General features: G+C 38.8%; 1 protein-coding gene across 3 annotated transcripts in view; it reads left to right on the top strand.

Moving 5' to 3' along the window:
• TMEM108 (transmembrane protein 108) overlaps nucleotides 1–15,680 on the top strand; it is a 173,792-nt gene that overhangs the window by 70,317 nt on the left and 87,795 nt on the right. For all 3 annotated transcript variants that reach the window (XM_074849673.1, XM_074849665.1, XM_074849679.1), the window contains exon 2: nucleotides 13,570–13,651. In XM_074849673.1, coding sequence (XP_074705774.1) covers nucleotides 13,612–13,651 — 40 coding nt within the window. In that variant the 5' untranslated portion in view covers nucleotides 13,570–13,611. The remainder of the gene's footprint in view (nucleotides 1–13,569; nucleotides 13,652–15,680) is intronic.

A 15,680-nucleotide genomic window follows, 5' to 3' on the forward strand; every position in this document is an offset into this window, starting at 1 on the left:
ACAGATCAGAGCGCAGGTGTTTTGCGCTCTGCTCTGAGTAAACAAGGAAGATGCAATTAATGACTGCCTGTGCAGAGCTTGGTTTTTGTGACTTCCTTGGCATTAGGTACTGAGGCAAAGAGAGAATCCAGTTCCCCAGGGCAGCTTTTGGCTGCCCTGGGCACGACCATGGTGGTTCTCCAGGCCCTTACCTCATTCTCATTGGACTGTCCAGTGCCATCAGTAGCAAGGCAGAGATGCAGTAAACAGCAGGTTCCTTCTTCATGTGACCTTGACTCACTGAATGTGTGTGGTCAGTCCCTGCTCTTAGGCTGAGTGAGGCTGGATAGTAGGCAAAAAACCAACGTTTGTGAGTTTATTATTTGGATTGTCACAGTGTGTACAGACCGTCACCAGTGCAGACTTTTGCACTGCAGGGATAGATGCACCAAAAGGGCTCTCATTGCTTCTTATTGATTCCTGTCTTCTGTAACTCTGTCATTGCAATCTTAGCACACAGGAGCAGGAGCTCTCGAAGCAAGAGAGAAGCCGCATTTTTATTTGAAAAGGATCCTTCATCACATCCCTGGGTGGCCTCATTGCTCAGTTGTGTGAGCTGATAGGGGATGAGGGGACAATCATGTCATACGATAGACCCATGGCTAGGCACCTCCCATCTTCCGTCCTTGTAGGGCTGAACTCATGGCTCAGAAGTGAATTGCACCCGGAAGAGACAACACATTTCCCCCAACTTTTTACAGCCTACAGAAGCAAAGCCATGGTGCAATCAAGCAAGGCATGGAGAAGGTAGACTGTTTCCCTGAAAGACTTTCCTTTAATAGGAAAACAGAGAGACTAAGATAAAGAGATGGTTTTCAGATGCACAAACAGGAGTTAGGGTCCATTAGCTTTCAGTATGAGAGGGGAGTCTCACTGAAGTTTGTACCCACAGAAATCCTGCTGTAATAATCCAGTGTCCCCCAGATCCTCTCCTGTGCTGTTCAGTACTTTACACAAGGCCATTCTTCCCCTTTTTCCTTCATCAGTTAATTTTCATATTCAATCGCATCATGCTATGACAGTCACTGGAGTTACTCTGGGTTTGCACTTGGCAGCTCAGAACATGGCCCATCTTGCTTGCAATGTAGGAAAAGAATATTTGGTGCACCTGAAACTATCCTCATCACATTTTAGCTGAGGTGAGTTATTCAGGCAGGTGTTTGTTTATTAAATCCACCTATCAAACATGAAGTCTTACCGTTTCTTATTCTTTTTGCACCTATGCTGTTTCTTACCTCTGTTAGAGAAGAAAAAAAAAAAAAAAAGAACAACCTTCTTGAAACAGTGGCCTTTGCTTGCACTGCTTGACAAATCCTGAACCAGGTGCTGGGGTCTGTACTGAAGCAAAGGTCCCATCAGGGTCAGTGGGTTTTGCTTGAGGAAGAACTTCACGTTTCTGGGCAGTAAATAAGAGTTTTCACTAACCTATTAGAATAAATTGTGCACTTGAGCATAATCTTACTTGACAGCATGACGTGTTTTCAGATGCTGCTTTTTGAGATTTCCCGTATTCTTTCATATGGATTTCCTTCTGGCTTACTTGCATGTCTATATATGCCAGTGTTTGAATCTTTTGAAGGAGGGAAGATGAGCTGTTTAGCCAATAGCAGTCTAGCTGGCTGTACAAAGTGAAAGGGAAGAAAATAAGACACAGAGTGATCAGTGTGCTAAATCCTCTCTAAAGCTAGAGACCTGTCATGTAGAGCTAAATCTCACACAGTGCCAGGTTAGCAGTGAATGTGCCCCTATCGCTCCTTCTCTTGCCTTCAGTCCCCCTCTCCAAAGCCTGAAGTTGTTGACATCACATTGACACAGAGCAGGGCATTATTATTCACAGTTGCATAAAAAGTGAATTTACATTGAGTAAAGCCAATAAGCTGCACTGCTCTGACATTTAATTTTCTTTGAGACTCTTCCTATTGAATCAGGCAGGACTACATACATTTTCAAATGAAATGCAGTGTTTGCACTACAATAACCTTGCATGGACAAGAATGAATAATTTGGAAATTATCAAGAGCCTGTTTCCTGCCACCTCCCTCCAAACCTAAATGTTTATGGGGCTATATTTCTCTTTGATGCCATGTAAAATTTTCATTTTATTCCCACCCACTGTGTCAAAATGATGTGCAAAATATTCTTCTGTAAAACGGGGCTGCTATTTATGACTGGGTCACTGGTTTGTAGTCCCCTGTTGTTTCTGAGGCCACTTCTTCCTTTGACATCAAACCCTGGGGCTGAAAGTTGAGGATAAATAAATGATGTCCCTTGAACTAGACACAGTCATAATAAACTCTCAGATGAAATGTCAAGTCTAAGCGAGTGTACTCTTCTACTTTCCCATGTATGTTGATCAGCCCTCCAAAGCCGAGCAGTCATATTTCAGAGCTCACTTTATCTCCCTTCTCTTTTTACCATATTGAATGTCTAATTATAAGAGAGGTAGTTATTGGCTCTGCTAAAAGGAGGTTTAGCCAGGGAGACGTAGGTCAAGACATCATCTTTCTGGGGCATATGACTGTGTACATGCATTTACATATGACTGTGTACATCCATCCATCCAAATCTGCCAAAGATATCTCTATTCTTAGAGCAGAAGTTGTTATGATTGCATAGAAAAAGCTACTTCAGACAGACTTAGTCTTTGAAGCGATAGACTGTATTTCAAGATGAACGTGTGCTCTTAAGTAACTGTACGAAGGAAACTAGCAAACAGTTCAGTTGGGATTGCCACAGAACTAGCACCCTGTTGTGGGGGCAAGAGGATCTAGCAAGGCACACGAGGAAGACTTAAAAAACCCCAACATTTTGTGTTTGTTTACTGTACTGATATTTTTACCAAAATATCATTATAGACTGTGTTGGTTTTGCTAGGAATTTATGCTCTGTTAAAAAAACCAACAGTATGTGTTACGATTAAATATATTAATGCACCATTGAGACTGAATGGTTAAGAATTCAGAAGGTGGTTATGCTCTCCTACTATGCTTTTTTCAACTATAATAAAATGTTTCTTTCAATCTTAGGTACTTGTACATGTCTATTATAACCTGTCATTGTGAAATTAGATCCTTATGCTATACTTACACATTATGATTAGAGCTGGTTCAAAACATTCCATCCAAAACTGTCATGGAAATATTCTTAAACATATATTTTGATGGGAAGTTTAATATGATTTTCTTTTCACTGAAACGAAAAAGGTGAAATGCCATATATGTTTGTTAATTGTTTCCTTTTTTCTTTTTTTTCTTTTGGCACTGGGAGAGGCATGCTAGTATAGATAGGGAAATAAGGAAAGATAAGCAGAAAATAGCCATCATCTGCTATATACATACATAAACAAACATGTGCAATTCAAAACTGCAGTGATGAATGCATTGATTTTTTTTTTTTTTTTTTTTTTTTTGGCAGCTGAGGTGTTTCTGTTCTTCTTAATTACATGATCTTCTTTGATACAATAGGATGGACCACAATCAAAATACACTGGTGGGGCACTGCAACCTAATTCAAAGCGCTTGTTCCTCACCCATCTTCAGTTTTCAAAAAGGCTGGTTTTGTGGACTGGATTCAGCATCTGATGGAGTCAGAAAAGCGTTATGTTGGCATCCTTCACTAGCGACTATTTCGTCTTTGCTTTATAGATGTAGACTAGCCAGGGAGTTGGGAGACAAAGCAGAATATATGGGTCATGCACTGGGCTCTTCTGTACTTATCTTACATCAGGTCAGTTGAAATTCCCCTAGAGATAGGCCAAAACTTAATTAGTCTATCTTGACCTTTTTCTTCTTGTGTATCTTTACAGTCTCTTGAGGCAAGTTAGTGAAAGGGACCCTCTTTACAGTTAAAGTTTTCAAAGCTAAAACCCAGTTTGTGAGATTTTTGTCAAAACAGTTACAGGCACTTTCCTTTCTTAGCTCACATCTTTAGTTCACTGTAAATCAGATAATGGTGATGCACAATGTTGTGGTGGTTTATTAAGGGTTATTTGTTTAGCTGGATAATTGTGGCCTTTACTAAAGGGAAGATGATCTTGCAGTTAAAATGTTATATTGAGATGTTTCCACCTCTACTAAGGATTTTCTTTAAAGTCATCTAGGGCCAGTGTAACAGTGTTTTCAGTGCCAAGTACAGGTTTTTGACAGCAAGGTACTTGTTTGCATTTTTCTATACTCAAGCATCTTTATGAAACTGGTATTTTGGCCTGGATTTCAGACATGCAGAGCATGCCTGCTCCTCTTTGTTTACAGTTGATGCTTTCCATTCTTGAAAATTTGACCCAATCAACCAACCTTAGGAATACAGTACCATATTGTAAGAGTGGGAAAATAGTACCTTCTCTTTTGCACCCTTTTTTCTTCTCTACTTGAAATATTTACATTTAATCAAGCCAAATAATGTGAAAAGCCTGTTTTCAGCTGTTTCACAAAGGTGCATCCTTTTCAGTGTTTATTACAGTGCAGGCAGAGCTATTTGCTTGCCTGTTATTTACATTAAGTCTTTCTTATTGTGTATCCTACACAATGGGAAGGAGGGAACAGTTTAACACAGCTGCAGAGAAGTTAACCCCATAAACATTGAGATCCCTGTAGCTGGAGAAAGCACTGGGTGGGATTCCTTTGTACAGATGTTGGGATCCTCATTTTCAGTGGTACGAGCTGAAATGAATGGTGAACCTACAGCCCTCTGAAATTCAATGGAGAGTAACAGCCCCACATAAGGGATGGGTCTCCTCCTTCCAACAGAGGCATTTTAAACAGGTCACAAGCATCAGGATTCAGAGGAGCCAATCTACCTGCTCTCTACAGAGGGAGTTTAGGTGAGTAAATCAAATGTCAGCATCCACATTGTGGACACCCTGAGGCAGGTGAGATGCCGTGGGAGATCCTCCCGGGAAAACATGCCATCACAAGAGTGATGGGGAAACAGAGCTTGTTTCTACATCCATTCCCTGCTGTGACTGACAAGAAAGAACAAGCTATATTTTCTTTGTTTTCCCAGAAGTTATAGAGATATCTTAACTATTGTAGTTTTGTGTGCCAAGAAAGTCTTTTAGCAGCAGAGCTTCCAATGGTTATAAAGTTTTCCTATCAAAGAGCAGACAATTTACACTGACTGCTGAATGCTTCCTGGGCATAGTGCAGCATGTGACATTTTCATCATGAACTTGATAGGATATTAAAAGATTTTCTTTGGTTTGGCTCCATAAGACCCATAAAGAAAATTTTGAAAAATTACACAACTTAGTCTTAAATCTATCATTTATTTTTTTAAAAAAGGTCTTTTCAAGAAGACAGTGAAAGGTTCTTTTCACTAAAGACTATTTCTGTACAATTTTCTCGACCCAGTTGTTTCACTTTTTTTTAATGTTGCAATGTGAAAGATGATCCTTCCCCAAACTCAGAGAAGTTGGACTCTTTTTCTTCAGTTAGTGAAACTAGCATGTTTCAAGCTGTGCAATAAAATTTCATCATCAAAGATAAGTTTCAAATGAAAAGAAAGAACTATAATGGAAATATTTATGTAGCTAGACCTTAATATATTATTATTAGTTTTCCAGTTGAACTAAATTTACAAAGCACATATTTGCATATGTGAGATTTCCTGAAAGAGGTTTGGAAGGCTCAGGTGTGTGTTTTATGTGTCATATTACTGTTAGATAATAGAGATTTTAATGTTATTCAAGTGGCAGAAGTCACTTCCTCCACCTGGAAAATGGCACCCTGGTAAAGTGACTAGAAAAAAATTGCCTTTTTAAGCAACAGAAGACAAATGGGCACCCAGAAGACCTTCTGTGGCAATAGATTTGTTGTAAAGTAAGAGTAACTAATAACACTCTGTAGTGCCTTAAAATGACTAGTGTCACAATCCAGTGTTAGGTTGTTGCAAAAAATAGACACTGACCTGTGGGACTGTCTTTCAGCTTTGATGTATAATAACTTGATAACAGTAACCAGCTGGTTAATTCGTTTGGAACAAATTGGCAAAAGTGAAAAAGTATTTTTATATGTGGTATAACTGCAACAAAATAATATCTAACTAATAAGCAGTGTAGCTTAAATAATGATGTAGGAGAAAAATAGAGCAAAAGAACTTATGTTACATAAATGCTACTTCATCCAAATTCATACAAGTTTTAAAATGCACACACAAGTCTTCTCCTCTCCACCTCCAATGCGTGTTAATGACCAAATTCTAATTATCCCTAGAGCTGCTAAGTCGGTTTGATCCTTATGACAATGTTAGCTTCTCAGAGCTCCACAGAGATGAATGATGAAAAGGAGAGGCTGCTTCTTATCTTCTTCTTCTACAACTGGAGAGACAGACAGACACACAGTCATGTCTGTGCACCTGTGGGATCAAGAAGCAACCAGAACAATTGATGTTCAGACTTCTCTCCCACTGGAGCTGCCTTCAAAAGTATTTGCTAATGGTAGATAATTAGGAACAAAATCAAGAAATAAAGTCCCTTGCACTATCAATGGAGTGTGAAGGGCATTCAGTAGCCTAGTGCTTTATAGTTATTCCAATCTTCATCTTTGGGACTTCTCAGTTATAATCAGCCAAGACAGTAACTCTGTCTCTCACAGCTTTTCCAAAAAGGTCATTGGGCTCAAGCTTGCTGGAGGGCAAGCATACATCAAAGCAGGGAAGTCTCACGTGAAATGACCTTTTATTTACACCCTTGTATTTTTCCTGTCATTTTTCCATACCCTTTCAACACTTGCCTTTGGCTGTTTCAGTGATTGTTCATAAGATTACTGCAGATGCCAAGGCATTAGACAGCCAAAAGCAACAGCAGTGTTCCTGGCATTTTCAGACTAAGTTCTTCCACTGACCATGGTCACCTGGAGATGAGGTTCTTCATGCCCACCTGTTTTTATGACAGTGAACCCCAAGAGTTTAGGCCTTTCCTCCCTCTCCCTTTCATCGACATGCCCTAGGTTTGACATGTGAATAAAGGAAGGTGGTGGAGAATCAGTTAGGTGACAATGTCCTCCACTCACCATGCTAATGACAGTAGCTTTTAAGTGATCATCTAGCCTAGGACTGTTCATGGAGACACTGTCACAGTTGGGAGGAGGCCTGTTGGAACACAGTCATTTGAACTATTATGTTAGCAGAGATGTGGGGATTGGGATTTCAAAAGTTAATGATGAAGCAGGGAAACTGGGGAAGAGGGAGCAATTACTGAAAGGTTTTCCTTGCGCGTTGACACTGCTTTCTCTGTGTGTTTTTCTTGATTTGTATTTATCTCTGTAGTAATGGGAAGGTATGGATTCAAACACTGATACAAGAATAACCACAACCAGGCTCAGGCCCAGTGGGGATTGTAGATGCTCTCTCTGCATCTGAATGCAGAGAGAAGAGAGGCTTTGGGCTGGTTGTTTTTTATCTGGATAGTATGAGATTCTCTGCTTGTAAGTTCATGTTACATAGGATGCAAGTCTTGTCTATGCAGAAAAGCATGGTAGTATCTCTAGTTCAGCTTCTACCTGACTATTCCTTATGCACATATGACAGATCCACACAACGCCAGCAAGACTGGTTCTGATCAGCTGTGATATCCTGAGGGTAGGGTACACCCTACTCTTTGGGGACTTCAGGGAAGTGAGAAGTATACACTTTTGAGGATAATTGTGGAAGTAGATGTGAATTGCTCTTTCTTAGATCTACAAAGAGGAATCCACTCCAAAGAGTGCTAAAAGATTTAAGTGTAAACGCGACATAAAAATAAAAAATGCTGCACTCAGAATGTTATGAAGAAAGATGGTAATGATGGTTTGCGTATTCCAAGCAGTGGGAAATAAATCACAGCAGACAATGTGGCACATGTTGAACAAGAACACAGAATTCTTGCTCGGAGGAATCTTATTGCTGCAGGTTAATCATCTTTTTATTAGCATGCCCTGAAGCTTTTTGGGATATAAATTTTGCAAAATAACAGCTGAGTTATGGAAGTATGGCATTGAATTAAGAAACAAATCAGACAAACTTGAAAACACAAAGTTGCGCTTGAGGCCTGTGTGCTCAAGAAGAGTACACCTGCTTCATTTTGAGGCACGCTTGAATACCCTCTAAGTGACTACCCTGTGGGAAGCAGTGGGTGAAGATCTTGGTGGTGGAGTTTATGCTTGGTGAGTAATTCCTGGGGGAGTCACAGCGCTCTGAGTTGTAAGTGAGGAGCCTCTGCAGTTGCTATCTTGTAAGGCATCTGTTGAACATCACAGGACAGTACAATACTGAAAGGATCAAGGCTGTGTTTTCTTGACTGGGGATTCAACAATGATTGGAGAAGGAAGAACTTGTAGGTGTGTCTTCTTTTTCTCTTTTATTTTCTGCAGAACCAGGAATAACATTGTTGAAAACTGTCAGTGATGTAGCTTTTTGTTCTTTCCAGAATGATCCATAGAGGAGAGAAGACAGTCAGAAATGACATAATAAAGTTTGCATGCTTCATGGGATGGAAGTGGCATGTCTTTTGCCTGTCTCCTTTTTCCATTACCATTTTTTCAGCTTCTTTATTTCAGGCTCCTGGTTTCTGTTTAACAGACTCACAAAGAAAAAGGGTTCTCCACTGATTGTTAGCTTTGCCTCAATGCTCATCTTTGGTTCTCCTCCATTTCTTCTTTAATTTAAGGCACCGATGGTATGTTTTTTCCCATCAGACATAACAAACGGCTGGGAGCTGTCAGCTCTTTTGGACTCTCTCGTCTTCTATTCATCATTATATCTTCATTGTCCTCTTTAATTTAGCTGCGACATTGAGGGGATCACTTAGTGTGAAAGACAATATTGCTAGCTGTCCATAGGGATTTCACACATCTATTCATCATCCTGTGTAAGATATGCAAAATGTTGTGCACTAGAAAGGGCAAGATATATAAGTCCAGACACCAAATGCTTAGCTTATATTTTCAAACACAGGTCTCTGAGGCAAGGCATGTGACACCTTTTCTGGATACAAATTTCCACCAATTTAACTATTGAATTTATAAATTGAAATTGATTTGAGTACAAACTTGCACTAGCTTTATTACTTTGTTTCAAAATATATCAGTAGGTACACCAATATCGATTACAATATAGAAAAAACCCAAAAGTCATAATTAGACCTTTATTTCCTGGTTTTCAGAGGAGAGACAGTGAGCATTCAGAGTAATTGGGAATGTGCCCATTTACTTGGAGAGCTAAACAGGGATCTAGGACATTGAGGTTAAGAATTATTATTTTTTTAAAAATCTTAATCAAAGATCTCATATATTTGTAACAAATAATTCCTTCAAATACTCAGAATGGCTTCTCAAATATTAAAGCAGAGTATTTTTTAAAATTGGAGAAGTGTACTCCCAAGAAAACTCAGGGAAGTGTTAAAGAATAGAGTGAGGATAAAATGGGTACAAAACTCAGGTACTCAGATTAGATTTTGGATTATTAAAGTTTTAACACACATTTTCGAAATTTTTTTTTTTTTCCAGGACCATTTCTGTTTCTGCTCACTCTTCGTATTTTTTTCTTCTTGTAAGTGACAGTTGGTGTATTTAAAACAGGTAGTAATGCTCTGGTTTTACATTAATCTGCCCAAGGTCAGGAACTGGCTGTGTGTCTGCATTTTCCATCTGCATGTGCGCGACTCTGCTAATCTATTAGTGCCTAAAACTGCATGCTTAAATACTTAAGAAATCGTGAGTTGGTGAACTGAAGCTCTCTCAGCTACAAGCCACTCAATATGTAACCTTTCTTGCTTGTAATAAATAAAAGTATTTATCACAGAAGACCTCCAAAAGATTTTCATAAACTAAAGGTTGCAAAAAACAGGTACTTCCAGGAAAATAACTTTTGGATTAGGTGTGCCTGTATGGCCATGAGGTAGTACTGTGATGGCTGGACATGGGTCAATACTCAGAAAGGAGGTTTCCTCTGCAGCTTTTCAAATGCCTGACCTTGAAACTTTTCTTTCTCAGAGATAAAGAAGATTTTCTGTGATTGAACTGTGATTGGAAGCTGCTGAAATTAGTATTAGTGTTGAAACTGTGGCAACTTCAGAAGCTGTTATATACAATAGGTCATCATAGGCCATCTCTCAGAAATGTCAGGGTAGTAAATGATTGGGTGGTAAAATGGCAGATGAAATTCAGTGCTGATAATTGCAAAGTCACATACACAGGCAAAAACCAGTCCTAGCTCTACATACCTGAGGATGGACTCCAGATGAATTATTGCCACTTAGGGATTTGTACCAGGCAGCTCTATAAAACAGTGGAGTAAAGGTCAGCAGCAGTCACAAAGGAAAAGAGAATCATAGACAGCATTGGGAACGGAGTAGAGAAGAAACAGGACACATCACTGTCCAATATGAAAATCCTGTACACACTCAAGTTTTGATGTCTGCATGCAGTTTTGTTCCCTGCTCCTCAGATCTGAACTAGGAGGGATATGTACAGCTTAAGGCATGATGATTATCAGACATGGGGTATATTTTCTGTATGACAGAAACAAGAAGATGAGAGTTCCTCAGCTTGAAGAAGAGATTCTAAATGATCTAATGAAAGACTGAAATTGTGTATGACATGGAGGAGATAAGTAAGGAATAATTATTGTCAAGTTAAAAAACATGGCAGCTCAGACACTTTATTCAGCTGGAAATAGAGCAACCTATGCCAGGGTGTAAGGATTACTTTACACTTATGTTGTTTCCCATGTTGTTTCCCTACAGTCCTGCTAGCAGCTAATGTTAAAGACAGGGTAATGGGGTCACTGGAGCTTTCCCCTGGGTAAGTGCAGCAGTGGGTCTGTTCTTATGTAGGTCTTGATTCAGGCACCTAATGGGCTGGTTCATCTGCCTGAACTTTGTGCAACATTGATAGTCTCAGAGACAAGTAGTCTCTGCTTTGGAAATCTTTGTTGATTTGGATTCCAAAGGTATACAAATAAATCTCATAAAATGTCTCTTGCCTTCCAATATCTGTAGAATAAATACTTGGTTTGCATGCATTTCCTGTACACAAGAAATAAAGTATTAAAAATTATAGAAGTTTAATTGCAGTGTTTTCCACCCATGTTTAAATTTAAATCACTTGGGCTAGATGATCATTGTAGGTCCCTTCCAGCTGAAATATTCTATTCTAATTAACCCTAAGTCACATCGAGGACTTTGAAGAAATTGAGAGGTTGTAAACTCATGGCAACACTTGGTTTATGCATCTTCACTGAGTTCTCTATGTATAATTATATGGCCATGTAGTCAAAAAGATAACTCTTCTAACTGAGGGCAATGGAAGAACATAGCAAAAGTTTTCCAGTGCTAATCTTTGTTTCTTTCCCCATATGCACACTAGTTCCTATTTCTTAGCACAGGTGAAATTACCATAAGAGTCCTGTCTAAATATATACACAAAAGCATACCATTTATTTTAATCACAGTACCAGAATTTGTAAGCAAATACCTTTATACATTATGGGTAGCATTAACATGGAGATGGAAGAGAAACATGAAAAAATTGTGGTTCACAGCCAAAAACAATATCACAGTTGTATCAGCTGTAGCACAGTCAAATTACACAAAGTAAATAATGTGGATTTAGGGTTGCAATTTAGGATTCTCCCTTTTTCCCATTGTATTTTTATAACTTCAGGATGGGTCAGTGCTTGTAAATCCTGTTTTGACACAAACTTACAAGCAGAGTCCTTGGGGCTATGGAATCTACATTGTCAGTGGTTTATCTGATTCTTGTCCTTTCCTGCATATATTTTTATTAATATCTTAATGGATGCTAAACATAGTTTTTTGTATATGCATCTTTGAAAAGTGATGTAATAGACTATATGATGTCTATTTATGCATAAAGACTGAGGTTTTTTTACTATGTCTGCTTTGCTGTTTCGTAAACCTTAAGGAGAAAGGGGTGAACAGGAGTCCCTCAGCAAGTTCTCATTATCAAACAACGACGTGAGTCTAATTCTGACTTTTATTAAAAAATAATAAATTGATTCACAGATGATTGCTTTCATTTAGGAGAAAACACCTTGCAAATACTGACATTTCTTCAAGTTACTCAGATGATTTTAAGGTCCAGTTTTAAATGGAAAGCATGGGAGAATCTAAAACCACGGTGTTTGTGTACATAAATTTCCATATCTAATAACAAAACCCAAAGACCTTTTGTTACAGAACACAGGCAAGAAAAGTCACGATTTTTCTGAGGCTTCCACATAAAAGTCAAACATAATTCTGTTTTCAGAAATTCTTCAGCATTTATTCAGTTCAAAGGTGTTATTCATGGGTTTGACTTGTTTATTTTATGTCTTCAAGTTTGCATTTTAAATAAGCTCTGAAATATTTGTATGGGGGCATGTTAAAATTACTCAGAAATGTCCCCAGGAGTTCAGAAGATGAAATTATGTTGAACTGAAAACTAGAGGATACTACATGCTATTTAATATTGAGGCATTTTAGGAGGATGATCTCAGTGTCCTATCTTTCAAAGTTGGTTATGAATCTTTAGCAAATGCTTTTTTATGGAATGAAGAGCTTAAATGCTGTGTTGTCTTTGGGTACTCAGTGAGACATTACTCACAGCACCACTTTGGAACTACATTTGCTTTTCACTTCTGATTTATGCATTTATTTTCCTCACAATGTGAATAATTAATATCAGCACGATTGGGATTTATTTTTTCCTAATAATTTTAAAACTGAGGTGAAAAATATCTGACAAGTATTTGAAAATACCATCTGAGGACACATAAAATGTTACTAGTCGCTCCCCAAGTGGGCAAAGGAGGGGAGATGAGGTGGTCAGATAGTTTTGCCACATCCCATTTTCAGGCAGCAGTTACAAGAATTATGAGATTCCCTCCTACATAAGATAGTTCAGTTTCAGAGAAATAGAAAGTTTCCAAAGACATAGAGAAGGTTCTCCAGTTGCAGCTCTAGCTGCAGCCCAGGTAGCTGGTGGGGTAGGTCAGGAGGTGACATGAGCTGCAACAGCTGCCTAACATGAAGCTAAAAATTCCCAGAACAAAGCTGCCCTCCCTGCTACCATTTCAGCACAGTTTGGGATCTCCACACTGTGGAGATTGGGAAAGGAGGGTGGACCTTCTCCTCACTGTACCTCTTGAGGGATGCAAAAACTTGAGACTTGGGGAGGAGACTCCATCCCTGTGTGCCTAGCACAGCTGCCGGGCAGGGTCCGCATCTCACATTTGCTCCTCCAGTGAGGACCCTTTCTCCAAACTAAAAAGACTCTTGTGAGGTTGATTTTTATCGAGTCATAGGCACAATATGAAAGTAATTCTCAGTGCCTGTATTTTGTATACTCTTGAGAATTTTTTGCCCTTTTTGGCCATAGCTCTGCCAAGCTGTTGGAGAGCATGGCTAACACAAGCAAAGTGCAGTTACGCAATTTCCCATTGCTAATCAATACAATTTTCTTGTGAAGCTTCATCTTACATTGTAATCAAGAGGTATAACAATAGAATAACATTTTGTAATAAATAATTTTCTTCTTCTCTTGATTTTTTTGACAGAATCATGAATAAACTGGCAGACCAGCAGGACCACATGATACCATGAAGAGAAGCTTACAGGTCCTCTATTGCCAACTGTTTAGTAAGTACATATTAATTATTTTATTCAGTAAGAAAGGAACAATTCAAATCCTTATATAAGATAGTAATATTTATGCTGGACATAGTTCAGGGAGGTACTTAACCATGTGCCTTGCTTCAGGTACCTGGAGGAACCATATGAAATTTAAATTATCTTCTTAACTCAGATATTTGGAGATGTGTTTAAAAAACGGGTTGAAGTTGATTCTGCAGGGTCTTGTACAGGAGTAAAAGTGATTTGCTGTGCCTTGCAACTGTGAACACCCTCAGAAAATTGAAACGTAGAAACAGGATGGTGGTTGGAAGAAATAATGCAACATTTTTGTAATTATGTTTTTTGTCTAGTTCTCAGTGGACAAAAGGGATCCATCCCACTTGGCATGTCTAGCAGTGGTCTCTCAAAAGATCTATGAGTGAAGGAAGAGAGCTCCAGACTCACAGAGACCTAAATTCTGTGTCACTTTCTGAAATGACTGGTTTCTTTTTTGTATGTTTTGGCTTTCAGAAGAGTCCATGCAACATGAAAGTCGAGCAAAAAGACTCAGGTGAAATTTAGACTGTGTTAGGTGGGGCTGCCTCCCCTGTTTATGGGAGCAAGTGAAACAGTATTGACACTGTTTGGGCATATCTGTAGACTGACAATTTTCAGTGTCAATGTCACAAGCAACAACTTTTTGTCAAAATTTTAGAGATTAAATAAAGTAAGTATAGATGAAATATAAGTGTAATCACTTGCTGTCATATGTTTTACGAAGGAAATTGCTTATTTTCAGTAAAAATCTAAAAAAGGTTTGATCTCACCAATTCAGCAGAATTTCTGACTTCAAGATACATATTTTCATAGACAATTTTGTACAGATTTCTCTTATTCTTGTCCAAGCAAAACAGAAACCAGACAATCATGCTTCACGTGCATGGAATGAGCAATACAAGGACTATTACTTTTATTGGCACATGTGGAAATTAAGTTTAACAACTGTTTTATGGACTGTTACAGAAATCTAGTTAATATCACATCTTTGCTTTACTCATTGCCATTGGGGTATAGAGTGAGAGATTTCTTTTGCTTTTCTAGGTTGGCTAGTGTTCCTGTTCTTATTTACAGCTTCTCCCATGACATAGGAGAAACTCAGCTGTGCCTTCATGACAGCTGAAGGGAGACTCTGGAGGTACACACAAGATCATTTTGCTCTCATGAGCATAAAGCTAGGCCAGATGTGCCCAGGTGACCTGCCTGGCAGCACACCTTTGGCTCCCAGAGGTTGGGTGCCTGGCTGGAGTGCAGTGGGGGAAGATCTCCTCAGCGAGGGCCATAACCAGAAACCCACTGGCAGCAGTGGGGGCTGTGGTGTTTTGCAATAGCTAAGGACCCAGAATGCTTTGTCACATTTCAACATGTTTCTGTGTGTCGAATAGTAACTTAATTCTAAAATTATCTCTGTTGCTGCAACAACATTAGGTTCATTGTAATGAAAACATGAAACTGAATCGTATGAATACATTTCTGCAAACATGGGAAAAAAAGGAAGATATACTCTACCTCCAGCCTATCACAGTGTTGGGTCTTTCTGTAATTTTTTTTTTTTTAGATATCATGCTTCCTTGCTTGGCATCATTCCCTATTGCTATCCCTGCTGTTTTAAACTATATTTTTCAGGATAATATGTTGAAGATCTAGGCAGCAAATAGAGGAACACTGAAAATGAAGAGGGAAAGGCTGAGCGAGCTGTATATACACATACACACATATATATATATTCACAACAATATTGTGAACTCCATGATGTAATTTGAAAAGATGGATTCTGAAAATCCTATTTGTACTGACAGATAAACGAACTGCTTTATTTCTTTGAGTGCAGCAAAAATGTGTACTAAATGTAATTAACAAATGCAACAGCTATAGCTATATAAGAGATATTTTGGGCATCTGGAATGAGTTTTTTTCACTGGCTCGTTGGTTGGCTGGTTTGTAAGAAGCCTATGGCAAGATCCACCAAGTTACTTAATTCCTATTAAATCAGTTTTCC

The sequence above is a fragment of the Strix aluco genome, chromosome 1 (genome assembly GCF_031877795.1).
Source record: "Strix aluco isolate bStrAlu1 chromosome 1, bStrAlu1.hap1, whole genome shotgun sequence".
NCBI lineage: Eukaryota > Metazoa > Chordata > Aves > Strigiformes > Strigidae > Strix > Strix aluco.